The sequence below is a fragment of the Nanorana parkeri genome, unplaced genomic scaffold (genome assembly GCF_000935625.1).
Source record: "Nanorana parkeri isolate BGI_ZX_2015 unplaced genomic scaffold, ASM93562v1 scaffold248, whole genome shotgun sequence".
Classification (NCBI taxonomy): domain Eukaryota; kingdom Metazoa; phylum Chordata; class Amphibia; order Anura; family Dicroglossidae; genus Nanorana; species Nanorana parkeri.
Genome location: NW_017306516.1, coordinates 1,888,813 through 1,906,049, shown reverse-complemented (window position 1 = coordinate 1,906,049; position 17,237 = coordinate 1,888,813). Strand labels below are relative to the sequence as shown.

At 39.7% G+C, this 17,237-nt stretch overlaps 1 protein-coding gene across 1 annotated transcript in view; it reads right to left on the bottom strand.

Annotated features, from left to right (window-relative positions):
* HTR2C (5-hydroxytryptamine receptor 2C) overlaps window positions 1-17,237 on the bottom strand; it is a 173,203-nt gene that overhangs the window by 80,418 nt on the left and 75,548 nt on the right. The window contains exon 2 of the mRNA XM_018556706.1: window positions 595-1,206. Within this exon, the coding sequence (XP_018412208.1) occupies window positions 595-1,018 (424 nt within the window). The 5' untranslated portion in view covers window positions 1,019-1,206. The remainder of the gene's footprint in view (window positions 1-594; window positions 1,207-17,237) is intronic.

Here is a 17,237-nt window from a genome sequence, read left to right as displayed (position 1 = left end):
GATAGGGGAGACAAATGTAAAAGTGCATCTAAACTAATTTATACAGAGATCAGGGTTTGGAGCCCCTGTCCAGTATTTACTTCTGAATGGGTACTCTTTACAGAACAGGGGCTCTCCAGTGGGGATGCTTACTGCAGTTACAATTGAGGAAATTTCACTTATCTCCCTAATAAGACACAGATGATCACAAAAATGTTTTTTAAACCCTTGTGAGTTCTTTCTGTCATGATGATAATGGTTTCCAGGACAAATAGAGAGGGTGAATCTCCCCGGCCAAGGCATTGAAAGTAACAAAAAGTTAAGATTCCAACCAATGCTTATATCATTCAAAACTAAAAAAAGTTTGGGCTCAAGATAATTTGCATTACACATTACTCACAGTACATCTCAGCAAAAAGCAACCAATACCATTAAAACATTTGGGGAACGGTTAGAAATGTCAGGTTTTAGTCACCATTAATGCAAAGCTTATATGTTTGGCTAAAAGTCCAAGAGCTCCACAATCTTAAAGAATAGATTTGTTCATTCATTTCAATAATATACAGCTATAATAAAAGCAATACATTATTAAACTGCAAAGAAAGAAAAACTTACCGTACAGAATTGTGATGAGAGAAACTGGCATAACTAAAATTCCCACAAGCATATCAGCCACTGCCAGTGACATAAGGAAGAAATTGGTGGCGTTTTGAAGTTTTTTCTCCAGCGACACAGCCATAATGACCAGAATGTTTCCTCCTATTGTTAAAATGATGATAATCAAAGTCAAAAGAGCAGACCAGTTCTTGTCAAGTGATGGGTGGAATATTGCATCCTTTTCGGACACATTAGCCGGATCCGATGTAGGCAGACTCTGGTTTAAAGTCACATTGTTGTTAATGTGCCAGGCCATCAGTCCATTGTGTATACTGATGTCCAAGGTAACCGAAACTGTTGTCAGACCAATCAACATTCCTGTGCTGCTGAAAGTGCTCATTATTTGAAGATGGCTGTTTCCGATTGTGCTAGATGGAAACATTTAGTTTCATATCTAGAATGGTGAGCAGCAATGAAAGATACCGTTCACTTCCAATGAACCCAACTGAGGTGAGATCTTTCATAATTCTCCAAGTCTTAAATTTAAATTGACTGCTAGATGATAAGCAATATTTCATCCAAAAGGACAGATGTGTCTGAAGTGTCCACTTCATTCTCTGGTCAAGCATTCTGCAATTAGAATAAGATAAATATAAGATGTAATAAACTACCCATGTATTTGTACTGGATCTGTACTGCCTCAAATCTTCTCCTTAAAGGTTTGGTAATGATGCAGACTGGCTTAGCAATTGTATTCTAACATCTTATGGGGATACTTTTGGCATTATCTCGTGAGTTCCCATCTCTGGTCTTTAGTTCAATTTATTTTTTTGTTGCTCATATATAGAAACTAGAGCTGGAGGTTTATAATTACTGGAGGTTGAGGCATACCTGGAAACCTCATCAAGGATATCTTAATCTTACTATTAAAATACCATCACACTTGTTACTTTCCTCTTTTGACCCTGTCACCATAGAGGAGGTTACAAAGCTTCTCTCTGACACCCACCTCACCACTTGCCCCCTAGACCCTGTTCCCTCACCACTACTACGGTCACCCTCTTACTCTATCCTACACTATCTTACTCACATTTTCAATGTTTCCCTCTCTACAGGCAACTTTCCTTCCTCTCTAAAGCATGCGTTGGTCACCCCAATACCCGCAAAAAACCCTCACTGGACACTACCAACCTCAATAATCTCAGACCTATCTCCTTACACTAGCTCCTTTAGTGTCACCTACAAATCTAAGTCCTCCCCTCCTCTTCCTCTTTCTGTAGGGGTTCCCCAAGGCTCAGTCCTTGGACCCCTTCTTTTTTCTATCTACACCATCTCTCAGTTAATAACCTCACATGGCTTCCAATACCATCTCTATGCCGATGACACTATATTTCTACTGCACAACTCACCCCCTCCATGTCCTTGCGTGTCACTACTCTACTAACTGACATATCAGTCTGGATGTCACAACACTTCAATCTTTCAAAAACTGAGCTCATGATATTTCCTCCCACCCGTGCACCTTCCCCCAACTTTTCCCTTTACATTGATAACACAACTATCCATCCCTCCCCTCACGCCAAGGTGCTAGGTGTCATCTTTGACTAGGACCTCACCTTTTTTCCCCACATCCAATCTCTATCCAAATCCTGCCGCCTTCACCTTCGTAACAGCTCCTAAATACGCCCCTTCCTCACCAATGAAACCGCTAAATTACTCGTCCACTCACTTGTTATCTCTCGTCTTGACTATTGAAACTCCCTCCTCATTGGCCTTCCACTACACAGGCTATCCCCCCTTCAGTCTATAATGAATGCTGCTGCTAGACTCATTCACCTGACCAACCGCTCAGTGTCTGAAAAGCCCCTCTGCCAATCCTTGCACTGCCTTCATCTAACACCAGGATTAAATGATGATCAAAGGGTTCACAGAAAGTATACTTACCCTTTTTGCTTACCCTTTCTGAATTTAAGTAACCCACCAATGGCAAATATTATTTAATGCCTGTGGATAGCTACTGTCATCATGCTATAGCTGACTGGATAGTTCTCAAATAAACACATTTGTAGTATATGATAACCCCAATTAGCCTAAAATCTGTTTTTTTTTTGTTTAATGTCCATTGTGCAAGTTTAAAAGGAAACATAATACTAGCCACTTTTCAATACTAAAAAGTGTTTTTTTGCTAAATTCTTGCAACATGCGCACTATTTATTTAGGTAGAATAATTATACATCTGATTATACATCTTAAAACACCTGTTTGTTGCGCTAGTAGTCTCCGTTTCATCTGTGCAGTTACGGATAATGTGTGTCATGAAAACCCTCAGTGATTTAATGTAGTAAATGGAGCAGAATGTAATTTCTTTATTTTTCAATAGAACTGTGCAGAATTGGTTTACTGTTTGATAAGATGAAATCTTAATAGGCCCCGCAAGAAACAAACCTACAGACATAAAGGTACAAATAACTGGCAAACGCTGAAAGAGATTTTTTTTGTTATAGAACTGTTTCCAAAGTAGTGTTTAAAGAGCAACCAGATGGCAGTAAAGTCAATGTGTGAAATTTTGCAGAGAATTAGAAGTTCCACTCATTTTAACTTAAAATTAAACTATCATCCAATCTAAACATCTGAAACTAAGATCTGTCACCACAAAGTACCAGCTATTACATCCCTAGGTGAAAAAAGCCACTGGGGGAATTTTAGGTCAAAGCCACCCCCTTTTTTTCTTACCATTTTCCTGTGCAATAAGAGTGCCGTATTGGCCAATGCAGTCACTTTTATTGGCGAGGGGGGACAGCAGGGGGGCAGGGCCTACAGTTGGGCAGTGCTTAGGGGCAAAATTAATACAATCAAGTCCTTGCAGAAAGCAATATCAGTGCAAGCAGTGAATAGATGTTTCTGGACAGTGGTAGTAACAACTGTTCCATTGTCATACCTGCTCTTAGACAGCACTACTGGTTCCAGATATACAGAGACAATGAAGACTTTACTTTGTTATTTAATAATTATTAATAATAATTATACATAATTTTGTAATCATTATTCATAATTATGTATTATTATTATTATTTATTATTATTCATCTTATCAAATAATTTGATGCTATGCCAGCTCCCGTTCATGCCAATGTGTGTGAGTGAAGCAACAGCCTGTAATGATTTTAAATAAGAGTTAAAACCATACAACACACCAGTTTACCTCTTTTCAGAGTCAGATTTAAGAATGAGAGTGAGATGAGAATACTAGCTTGAGAAAACAAGTAATAATAGGGAATTGGGTAGCCAGGTGAAAAAGCAGAGTGCCTGGCTATCAGATACTTGGTAGCAATCAGATACTTTGCAGTCTAAAATGGCAAAATTACATTTAGATAACTGATATAACAAAGATCAGACCACACCCACACAAACACACTCAAGAGGTAGTAGTGGATGTAGACGTCATAGGGCTAACACTACTCGTATTCAGGTGTGTACTACTTACACATCTGATAATGCTTTCATCTGCTTTTCTTTCCAAGAAGTAGAAAATCTTTTGTTCAGGTATTATTTATGGTCAACATCTAATTGCTGGACTGAGATGCTAGCTCAGAAATTACAGCATGGAAACCCTGGTGTCTATGTGGTTCTTGGCAGTGCTCAATAATCTCTGACAGATATCTGTCCCCTGCTGCAGCCTTTTACCTTGTGCATGGCTGCAAAGGTACAGTGTGGCAGTTTGATCACTAGTCTAGAGGAGACTGACAAAATGCTTCCTCCAGACTGCAATCCGATGACATCACCTCACATATTGTAACATCAGAAATGTATTCATACAAACTTCTAGATTTCCCAAAAGGTGCACTTTAAGCTTTTTTTACTTAAAGTAGTATGAAAATCTCAAATTTGGTTTTCAATAATGAATCCAGATCAAACAAATATACATTGCCCAGAAAAGTATTTCTTTACATTATTCCCCAAACACTTACAGTCATCATGTTTCCAAATTTCTGGCTACAATCTACTAGCTTGGAGAAGGGACGGGGGAGGAGGGGGGAGAGAGAAGCAGGGGAATAATATGCCTTTCTGTTTGTGGAGACAGAGGCACCTTACTAGCACACACATGGGTGGCTGCATAGAACCCTGCAAGGGAAAGGAGCCACCCTAAACAGGATGTCAAGGCCATTGCTCCAGGGTCCAACTGATTCTGCAGGAAACCTAAACATTTAAACATCAAGTAGTAGCATCCATTGTAAGTGACTCAATCAGCATTTGATATAGCTTAAAAACATTTTGACTTTATTATCACTTTAAGCAGAACTGCAAGTGAAGTTGTATAATGTCGCCTTTCTCTGTTAGACTATACATTTAAACAATAAATTACATCAGTAATTTTTGTGTCCAAGCAAACAATGTTGTCTCTTACAGAATTGGCTTCTTCGGTCAAATGTAACTGACCAACAAGTTACAGTCATTCTAGAAGTTATTTATTTTCCTGCTAAAGTGCAGTAACCTGACATGAAGCAGTATTCTGTGAAGATAACATCAGTATCGTAGCTGTGCTTAGAATCTGTCAAATTTCTTTATATTGGATTATACTGTATATTTTTATGCAAAGAAAAACCTGGTCTATTTTTAAGAAATGATTTGCTAGTACTCTGATTCTTTTTAATTTCTTTACTTTATATTAATTAACAAAGCTCTTTTTATAAATATGATATTGATTAAGAAAAACTGTTCCATACATGTCCAATGCAGAGGAGACCCTGAAGAAGACCTACAGCATACCAAAAGTATTCCATCTACAGTATCTGTATTCGTAGGATTGACTATGAAACTTCTGGGAAGCGCTTCAAGCAACGGGTGGGCAAACAAACTACTAGGCTGTCTTGCACACCCTATAGGCCCCATTACTCCCACAAGGACATGTGGATTGGAAATTACTGTGATAATGTTAAGTGTCAAACAGTTTACATATAGATAAACATTTACTATAAGTAAACCATTAAAAAAATTAGCATATAGGAGAAAAAAAACCAGAGGATAGGTTCAGTGAAAACTGCACATTAAAATGTAAATGTATCAATGTATCAGTATCAGTAGATACAGTGACGCAAGCAGATGAGATTTATGTGCAATTCTTTACTTTTCTTCTAAAAGCCTCCCTAAATTATTGAGGCCTTCCATCACATTAAAAAAATAGTAAGGTTACTTGAGAGGTTGAAAAATGTGCGTTGACATTTCCACATAATGTCAGCTGCCTATATCTACAGCTTATCACTATATTTAGGCATTGGAATTGGCATATTGCTGCAGATCTGGCCCTTTTAAATGTTTTCACATATAGATTTTACTGAAGGTAACTTCTGCTTATGCGTTTGTTCATCATAAGCTCAGTTTAAATTAGTTACTTTACTTGACCATTATTTAATGAGTGAAGAATCAATTCAATAATCTATAGCACAGGTTATTTACAAGATAAGGATACTTATTTTGTTTAAGAGATTTTTAAGCTGAGTCCAATGAGATTTGAAAATTACAGTCACATGGCCAAAATAGAATTGAGCCTATAATGTAAAATAGTAATCATTATAGCATAGTGAACGGAACCTAATGCATAAAGAGCAGAGATGTGATGTAACCCATAAGGAACCAGTTTTTAGGTTTAATAGCTCAGTGCAGTCGAATGCATAAAACATGGCTTCGTTATTTACCTATTAGTTGGTACGAGTTTGGCCTTTGCTTTGTTTAACTAAAGCTATAAACTGCTTGATATGGTTTGACATTTACCCAGCAACCCTATGTTACATGAAAATAAACTGGATATTTAACTAAAGAAGAAGATAAAGAATCACATATATAAATTATTAGTGTATTAAGATAATCTTCTTTAGACATTGTCAATCTAAACAGCATTTAGCTGCTTGACATTTGAGTTTCTGATATGGACAGTTGACTCCTATAGCGAGGAGACAATTCAATTAACCTGGATTTTGTGATATAAACTGTTATGCTCTATTTTTCTCTGTCTATAGATAATTACAGCATGAGGACATTTAGACCTATACGGATTTCATTTTTGGGAAAAATACACTATGCATTTTTAAAGAGAACATACAACCACATTGCCCAACACCAAACTCCAGTTTGCAGTACTCACTACTACTGCAAGTGATGTGATAAATATGGTTAACACACCCACACCCTTCATTCAGTTGTAGGAAGTGCATGGATGGCTTGGGCCAGACTAGGGAAAATTAGCAAAATGATAAGACAAATAAAATTGAGAAAGTTACCCAGTTAAGGAACAGATAAGTGGCCTAAGGAATGGTAGGGTGAGAAGAGTCTCATAAGTGAGAATGGCCATAATACTATTTGATTGCTATTTAGAAAGCAAAGTTCCACGTTCAGTCCAGTATCTCTGTTATCAAACAGAATAATAATTTGTAGTTCAAATGTTTTCTTCTCTTTTTTAAAGTTTCCTTTAACAACCAAACACTCATGCCATTTATAGAGTGGTCTGGTTGTGAGAAATGATGTCCCACGGGTGTGCACAGGCTGAGGCAATGTTGGCAGTCTGCTGCAGGCAAGAGTAAGCATTTCTTCAGTCTCCTCTCACCCCAGTGATCAGGCTGCAACAGCAGCCTGATCCATTTCAGACATTTGTGAACACAGCCAAGACTTGCACAGACAACAGGATTAACACAATTAAATAATCCAGCATCTTATTCCAGGAAGTAGATAATGACCATGGACAGGGCCTGAACAAAGAATGAACCATCTTTCTGGAGAGAAAAGCAGATGAAAGTACTGCTGGGTAGATGCTATTTTTGTAAGAGGTTTTGAATACCAAGTGGTAAAAACGTAAAACTTACTTAGTATGCATGTACTTAACATGAAAACGTGAATTTGATGCTTGGTCCCCTTTAAATAACATATCAGGATGTAGAAATAAGCCAAAAGTATTTTAGTGTGATTGCAAGCTTTTGTAGTGAAGGGCAGTAGAAAAATAATATCCTGTTTAGTATTCTAATTTGATATGAACGCATTCTTTCTTATGCTCCATGCTGTGCTTTTATGAATAGCAGTAAGCCCCTGGATACCCGTGGAGAGGAGATTTTGCAGTCACTTGGGAAGATGCTTAACATTATTAGAGTTGTCCTTGCTTGTGACAGCTGTGCAGTCATTTTTTGCCTACTTTGCAGAAGTATATTGTGTTAAAACAAATAGCTGAAATTCCTAAAAAAATCCTATTGCAGTCCTTGAGGCTGACTTACAGATATACAGCAGCAAAAAAAAACTGCAGCAAATCTGGAGCAGTTGCTCATAGTAACCAATCAGGCTGCATGTTTTAATGAAGTAAGTATTCTGGTTGCTATAACACAGTTGCCAAATGTACTGAATCATGTGCAGTGCTGGGATTTTGGACATTGTTCACAGAGTGGCACTGAGGTGAGTGATGCAATGCTAGCATTTGCAAGTTTGAATAAAACATTTTATTGGAAAGAAAAGGGAAGGTGAAATCGTGAACAAAAAGGAAAGCTACAAACTGTAAAAACACATGAATTTAACAGGTAAATAATAGGTGGTATAGAGGCATAGTAGGATCAAAACATTGCTAAAACAGCCCCATACGTGAAGGTGTGATCAGTGCAGACTGACCACTAGATGGGGTTCAAACAAGGTTAAATATTCACAACAACAAAGTACAATAGCAAGTTAACAAGCTATGCCTAGTTTTAGTATGTCTGCATGCAGCCCTGGAACAAGTATATGCAAACAAAAGTACCAATATCTCATCTCCATTCTTATGGAGGAAAAAAGTATTGTAGCCAATATATTAGCATGACAGGTTGAAACACAAGGGACCTCTCTCTCCTATATTAAGTAACCAAGATGTTTCAGCAGGGTTCGCCTGCTTAAGATTTTTAAAATGGACTACTATGGAACCAGCTTCTATTATTCAGGCAATTTCAGATCATGGTATATATCCCCTGTCTCTTCTGATCCCAGAAGGTGGTTCCTCATGGGGACAGTGGTATGCATAATTTCAAGTTAAACACTAAATTACTGCCCTTTTGAGACTTAAACCTCTTAGGCGAGAAATTACTTACTTTTAGGATCTGTGTATGAACCAAAAGGAAAGCAAACATAAACTATCAAAGATTTATCATATTCTCTTGACGCAAGCATTTGCAGATAGACCATTTTATGTAAAGGGATGGGAAACAGAACTGGGTTATAGATTATCTCAGGATGATTGGAAACGATCTTTAGTATTAACGTTTAAGTCGAGTATTTTGAGTTATATCCAGGAACGGAATTTTAAGATATTGGTACAGATACCCCACTTTACTACATACGATCTTCCCAAACATATCAGATCGATGTTGGAGATGTGGAGTAGGTAAGGGTATTATTTTTTGTTTAATATATTTTTATTGCACTTAAATTTTATATAATTTACACAATACATTTTATATACAGTTGCAACTCGAATAATTAGAATATCGTGCAAAAGTAATTGCAGTAAGTGCTGCAAAAGGGGCCCAAACCAAGTACTGAGTACATATGTATGCTTGTACTTTTCAGAGGTCCGATATTGTTCTATGTACAATCCTTGTTTTATTGATTGCATGTAATAATCTACTTTTTTGATGTTGTGGATTTGGGGTTCTTGGGGTTTTCATGAGCTGTAAGCCATAATCATCACAATTATGACAAATCACGGCTTGAATTATCTTGCTTTGCATGTAATGAGTCTATCTCATATATTAGTTTCACCTTTTAAGTTGCATTAGTGAAATAAATGAACTTTGCACGATATTCTAATTATTCGAGTTTCACCTGTATTTAGGATGCCATCTGAATGGGTAACTATTCTTAATACTGGTTTCTACTTTATCGGTTAATGAAATATTCAGAAATTCCGATTTAGTTAATTTTATTTTAAAATTTTAAAATTTACTTAAGTCGCCATATCTTGTCTTTAAGAATATTAGGTATCGATATTATTGGTGAAGATATTAAGAGAAGTAGATCATCTGCATATAATGCTATTTTATGTTGTTGTGTTAAAGTGGGTATACCTGTAATCGAGAGGTTCTTCCTGATGGTTGCAGCTAATTGTTCCATACTGTCGGGTACCATTAAATATTGGGAAGGGGGTGGACAGTTCCCCATTAACTCTGACCCTTGCATTTGGATGTGTATATAATGCCATCACTTTGGAAATAAATGATTCTCCCACTCCCACTTGCGCAAGAGACTCTCTAAGAAATGTCCAGTTTACTCTGTCAAACGCTTTTTCAGCATCGATTGACAGAAGACAAAGTGGTATATCTCTTTTTTTGTGCTATTAAATTGATGACCCTGGTGGTACTATCTCTGGCCTCCCGCCCCAGCACAAATCCAGTTTGGTCCAGATGAATAATTTTGGTCAATACCTTTTTTAACCTATTAGCCAGTACTTTTGCATATATTTTCAGGTCTATGTTTATAAGGGAAATTGGGCGATAATTGCCACACTCTGATAAATCTTTTCCAGGTTTTGGAAGTACAGATATATGTGCCTCCATTGTCTGTATGGGGAAAGGACTAGTCTCTGTTACTGAGTCACAGGCTTTCGTAAAGAAGGGGGTAAGTAACTCCTCGAATTATTTGTAAAATCGAGCTGTAAACCTATCTGGCCCAGGTGCCTTATCGATTTGTAATGAGGAAATTGCCTCTTTTATTTCGTTTTCTGAAAATGTCGAACTCAACCTTTTACCATCCTCAAAATTTAGGACCGGCACATTTGCCTCTTTTATATAATTCCTCACTTTATTTACAAACTTGTCCGCTGGCATATCTGCATATTTACCTCATAATGAATTTTCGAAAGGTTTCTATTATCGAGGATGGTGAATGGTGCATGTTCCCACTTCCATCTTTAATTTGTACTATATTATTATGTGATGTCCTTGGGTGGATTTTCCTAGCCAGCAACTTGCCACATTTATCTCCCTTTTCATAATATCGATTTTTACTAGACATGTGCACTGCCAAAAAATTCGTTTAGTTTCGTTTCGTTTTAAATTCGGATTTGTGTTATTTCGTTTTTCAGGATTCGGGTGTGAAAGTCAATTCGGATTCGGAATTCGGATTCGGACGAAATTCGGTAGCGTTCGTACGAACGTTCGTTTCGTTTTCTGTTCTTATTAGTTTCTTATTAGTTTCTTATTCGTTTCGTTCGTTTGCAGCAAAAGTGACATTTGAGGGGGGAAAAATATTTTTCTCCTCTAATGTCACTTTGCTCCAACGAACGAAAGGAATAAGAAACGAATAAGAACAGAAAATGAAACGAACGTTCGTGAATAATAATACCGACAAAATACGGTAACGTTCGTACGAACGCTACCGAATTTCGGAAATGGAAATTCGGATTCGTTTGCATTCCTTATGTCTGTAATTCGGAATTCGGATACATCCGAATGTCCGAATTTCCGAAAATTCGTCCGAATTTCGATTCGGAACGAAACGAATCGCACATGTCTAATTTTTACCTTTATGTCTAGCAATCAGTGATTGTTGGTCCAGAATACTGTGAATGTCCCTTCTTACCTCCATCAATTGAGTGGAAGCTTTTATTGTCACATTCGCCTTGTTCATGACCTCCAATTCGTTTAGTTTTTTAAACAATCCTTTCAATTTTTCTGCCCTCTCTTTTTTCAATCTGGAGCCATGTTTAATCAGGATTCCCCTTACTACACATTTCATTGCCTCCCATTGAATAGGATTTGATGTAGTATCTTTATGATGGTCCTTTATAAAATTTTTGATGGTAGTGTTTATTTCTTCTTGACACCCTGTATTTTTTAGCAGGTTATCATTTAATCTCCAATTTCCCATATTTTTGTTTGCATTTTCTATTTTCACTGTCAGGCTTACCGGTGAGTGGTCTGACCATAATATCGATCCTATCTCAATCTCTGGGGCATAATCCAATAACTTCTGATGTATCCAAACATGATCTATCCGGCTATAGGATTTATGCACCATAGAGTAATATGTAAAGTCTTTTTTTATGGGATTCAATATTCTCCATCCATCTACCAGTCTCATATTATCCATTTAGTTTTTTAGTTTTTTTAAGGCCCCTCCCATTATGTGAGTTTTCCCTGTGGTATCTATTGATTATCAAATATTAAATTCATATCTCCCATTACCAAACTTGTGCCTACCCCACATTGTTTAAATCTATTAAGTGCCCATATACAAAACCTACAGTATATTGACCTTTATTTGGTGCATATATGTTTGCAAGTGAATATATTTGATTAAAATAAAGAAAATTCAAAAATACATATCTCCCTTTTTCATCTGTGACTATGTCTTTTACGTCTATTTGTGCATTTTTGTGAATCCCTATTGATACCCCTCTTGCCTTTGTATCCGGGTTTGTGCTGTGAAACCACCTCGTATAATTTTTATCTTTAATATCTGGGTTTGCCCCTTTTTTTAAATGTGTTTCTTGCAAACATAAAATATCTATTCTTTTTTTATGAAAATGGTACAAAACCTGAGCCCGTTTTTCTGCTGCATTAAATCCCCTTACATTAAAAGTTACAAATGCAAGCCCATTCATTTCTGTTTTTGCTTGTCATCCCGGATATATTTTATATATGACCTGTTTGTTACATTCATACTTCCATACCACATAAATTAATTTGTTCTCCCAACATATATACATTTGTTATAATCTTGCGTGTAGGACATTTTCCTTAACCTCCCACACAGGTTATGCAAGAAAGCCCTATCAATATGGACTATTTTGGGGTTGTAAGAACCGAATGGCTATACGCCAGGCATTCATCACTCCACAAGCCCGTGCTTTTTTATTTTATTTAACGTTTAGACCTTAATTTTTGTGTTTCTCTATGTCTTTGCTATAATTAAATATCCCCCTTTCCCACCTTTTCCTCCCCTCTCCTCCCTTTCCCCTTACATAGTAAACCTTTTGTTCCATGAAAGAGATATCTATAAATACAAGAACCAATCCCCCTCTCTTTTTATATGCAGTATTATTCCCCCCAGTGGTGTGCATTCAGTTCAGTTAATTTCCTTTCTCTTTATTCACTTCTTTTTTTTTTTTCCATGTAAAAAATTTTTTTTTGTTTTATTGAGCAAATTAAACAAAGAAAGTATATACCATGTGATCAAACATATCACATCCCAAAAGAAAAAAAAACCCAAAACAAAAAAAAACAACAAAAAACGACAAATAAACAACATATCACTTTACATCTTCAAGTGAGCAACCTCCTAACTATGAGGTTGTTTGGTTAGGTCACTAGATAGTGCAGGCTGGTTCTCACAATTGGCAATTCCAGCGTAATCTAGTCTCATTGCTATGCAATAATAACATCTGGCATATCACACAGGACATTCGGGAGGATATGTAGGTTTGGAAGTATGAGCAATCGTTCAGGACAATGGCCTGTGATCAGATGGTTATGAACTCGGCCTACAGTAATTCTCCTGACATAAGGCAAATAACAAAAAAAAATTTTTTTGGTGCAACCTAAACAAAACGAGACAAAAGTCGCAGAGAAGTATAGAGAAAGTGGAGCCGAGAAGAAAAGAAAAAAAAAAAAAAACCCCTAGGAGGAGGAGTCTCCAGCGGTGAAACCCCCAGGTGCTCTAGAGCGAGCAGGGGCTAGTAGCGTCTTGGAGGGAGATCCTAAAGTGCACCGGCCGGAGCACCCGCCCGTGGGGCGTGCCATTCCCCCTCCGCAAAAGGGGAATCACTAAGATGTATTATGTTATCAGCGTGTGTGTCAGTCGTCTAGTCAGGTTTCTGCTAACCAAGAGCAAGTCAGAGATCGCCATCGGTGTAAGTCCTGAGTAATGATCTGGGTCATGGGCATAAAGTTCAGGCGGAATAACTCAGTTGAAGAGGCCGGTAGGTGGATACCCAAGTATTTGACCGCCGATGAGGCCCAGCTATAAGCAAAGGCACTCCTCAGCTCCAGAGCCGTCTCAGGAGGTAGACCGATGTTGAGCGCTTCAGATTTGGTATAATTAATGGAAAGATTAGACAATGTACCATATTCCAGGAAGAGGGAGCTTAATTTCCGTAGGGATGTCATGGGATCAGTTAGGAAGAACAACATGTCATCCGCATATGCCGCCACCTTATGTTCGTGGCCCCCCATGCGTATGCCACATATCTGAGGGTCATTTTGGATCAGTCTAAGGAAGGGTTCCAGCGTTAGAATGAAAATAGTAGGTGATAAGGGGCATCCTTGACGTGTCCCGTTGGTGATATGAAAAGGTTGAACCTAGCCCAAGGTCGGGAATAGACCGATCGAATCCAGTCCAGCATGTGGTGGTCAGTTGGTATAGCGGTTTCACAGTTAGGTAGCCCTGTGAAGGTGCAAGGAGGTGTCCGATACACTGTAAGCTGGTGTGCCTGTCCTTTACGAGGAAAGTCGTGCCGTCTACACAGTTGGAACAGTGCTAGTCCCACTAATACGGTATACACCGGGGCGGGTGTGGTGTGTAAAGATGTGGAAGCAGCAGTGTCGATACTTAGCTCATTGCCGCAGCCCCGGAGGACTTCGTGGGAAGGGGTCATTGCTGCTGGAATCCCCAGCCGGGTTTCCTGCCCTAGGAAGGGCTTTCTGCTTCTTCTGCCTGCGTGGGTTGGAGGAGCCTGGATGATTTTGCTCTTTGCGGCCACGGGCATGTTCTGCGATTGCCGGAACCAGCGAGGGCCGCGGGTTGGTTGGGGAAGAGTACAGGTCCGAGTACCAGTCCGGGATGATGACTTCAGGCAGGTCCAGTCTGGCGCAGAAGTCGGTGATGTCTTCAGGTAGGCGCAGGGTAGCTGTGTTGCCTCTGTGGGTGGCTGTAAGGCTGAAAGGGAAACACCACCTGTAGATGATGTTGCGATCCCTGAGGCAGTCCAGTAAAGGTCGTAGTGCTCGGCGTTGTTGCAATGTAATGGCAGAGAGATCCTGGAATAATTTCACTTCCCTACCATCCAGGAAGACGAACCTCTTCGTCTGGCCTTTAGCAGGATCTCCTCTTTCAGGGGGAAACTCTGGAGGCAGCAGATGATATCTCGGGGTGTCTCTTCCTGCGGTGCTCGGGGTTTCAAGGCTCTGTGCGCTCTCACCAAGTCTATGGGCGATTCAGCTGGGCGGTCTAGCAGGTCATTAAAGATGGTCATGAGGACGGTGGGGATTGCCTCAGGCATGTAGGTCTCTAACACCCCCCGAACTCTAATGTTGGACCTCCTCCCTCTATTATCCAGGTCCTCCAGGTGGCGTCTCATCTCGATCAGGCTGCGGACCGTGTGGTCTTGCTGGGAGTGAATGGCCTGAATTGCCTCACTCTGCTTGCGGCCCGTATGTTCCACCGCTTGGATGCGACAGCCCAGGTCCTGCAGATCCTTCCGCAGCTCCGACACCGCAGAGCAGAGGGCCTCCTTGATATCAGAGGCCACGGAGTGGAGCTCTGCTCGGGTTTGCAGATGCTGGAGGTAAGAGGAGGGGTGGGAGTCTGGCGGTTCGGTGCCCGAGATGGAAGCAGGCATGTGAGGGGACACGGCGGTGGAAGGTCCCGCGGCCATCTTGGGAGGCCTCTCTCCGGTGGCGGAAGGCCGCTGTGTGCGGAAAATGTCCGGTATTTGCCCACTCAGCTGCGCGGTATGATGCAGGGGTTCGAAGGTTGCAGTCTGCTGTTGCCCAATCTTCACCATCCTGGGTGGAAGAACGCGAATGGAGCTTCGTTTAGATCTCGGGTAGCCGGAGCTCAGTTAGTGTGCGGCCATTCTCCTTGAGATGCAGGCCACGCCCCCCTCTTTATTCACTTCTTATGCATTCCACGGGGCCTTACTACTGTCCACCTTTTTTTCTGGGGCTCTTCAGTCTTGTTTAAGTCAATTGGCCATTCTGTTAATTGTATTGGTGGTAGTTCCATGATATCTAGAAAGCCTAGTAAGTCGTCTATTACCCTGAATATAGCTGTTCTTCCGTTTCGGCTTGCTATCAGCTGGAAAGGGAACCCCTATCTATATCTTATCTCTCTTTCCTGTAAGATTCCTAATACAGGCTTCAGGGCCCTTCGGAGTGTCAGAGTGTCAATGTTTGTTTTGAGAGATCAGGGAAAATGGTTATATCATATCCATCATATGACATTGATTTTTTAGATCTAGCAGCTGATAAGATGGATTATTTTTCATTATAATAGTGTAGGCGACAGATAACATCTCTAGGTTTTGCAGGTTCTCCTCTTGGGTAGCCTGGTATTCTGTATGCCCCATCAATAATCATCTCTCCTTCTGGGCTTCTATCCAATAGGTCTTTCAATATTGCTTTTGTTGTTACAAGAAGATTAGTGTCTCTATTGTCTCTGGGATTCCTCATATCCTTAAGTTATTGCGCCTACTCCTATTTTCAATATCGTCTATTTTATATATCATATCCTGGAGCGAAGATGAATACCTTGCTGTTGTACCTCCACCCTGGATATGCATGTAGCCAAACTTTCCTCTAGGCCAATCACTCGTTCTCCTATATTTATGATATCCGATTTTAGAGCTTTTATTTCTTCTTTATATGTCATTTCCAATCTGGCAATATAGCCTTCCATATCCTCTTTATTTGGGAGAGATGTCAGACACTCTCCTATATCCTGCTGTTTTCTTTTCTCTCGTTCACTCTCCCTCTCCTGCACACATACATTTTCCAGGCTGACTGTACTCTGCCCTGCCCCCCTTTGTACCTCCACTCTCCCCCTGGGCGACAATTCAGCATGTGTGAAAGGCATATAAATCTTTTCCTTGCATCAAATTATCTTGCATCGACTTTTCCTGTGCCTTTTCACAACCCCTGCCATTCAATATAACAGGGGAGGCAGGTATCCCCATCTTAACGCCCCCCTCTATTGACAGTCTCGTTCGTGTACCTGAGAAGTAGGTTCCTATCCTTGACGTAGAACTCCTATTCCTTGGTGCTGTCTGTAGCAGTGTCATCTGTGCTGGCTGCTGTGACTTTTTTTTGTTTTTCTCTTTTCCTCCCATTTTGCAGGGATAGGTCGTCCAGATGCCATCGGGGGTCCCCCTGTCCTGCTGCTGCTGCCGAAAGAGAGGGGTCGGAGGACTCCTTTTTTTGAGAAAGTTAACCTACGAAACGCGCGTCAAAAGGATGTTCGGTCTTCGCCTTTCATAGCTGAGTTCCTGCAATACGTCTAAAAAAGCTTTATCGGTTTTTACCTCTTGTAAGTGCATTTTGTTTTATCCTAAAATAAATTTGTCTGGTTACTGCACTTAGAGGGTTCACCTTTTTTCTCCATCTTTTTCCCCTGTATGAGATAATAACAGGAATACGCCGTCGGGCTGGGCGGAAGGGCTCTGGAAATTCTGAAGGAGAAAAGTTACCTCTAATTTCTTGATGTTTAAATCTTTTAAATGTTTTAAATCGAAAGGAGGATGGAACACTAGAACCCCAGGATTTTCGGATAATTGTTCCTAATCAAAGGTCGGGTGGAGACACCTTAGAAGATATCGATCTGCGGAATGAAGGGACTGTTCATTTGAAACATCACTATCGGACAGGGAAGTAGCCGTTCCTTATTCTGATATATAAACCTGAAAATCTTCTAAAACTGACTGCCTGGTATAGCGTAGAGCTAATT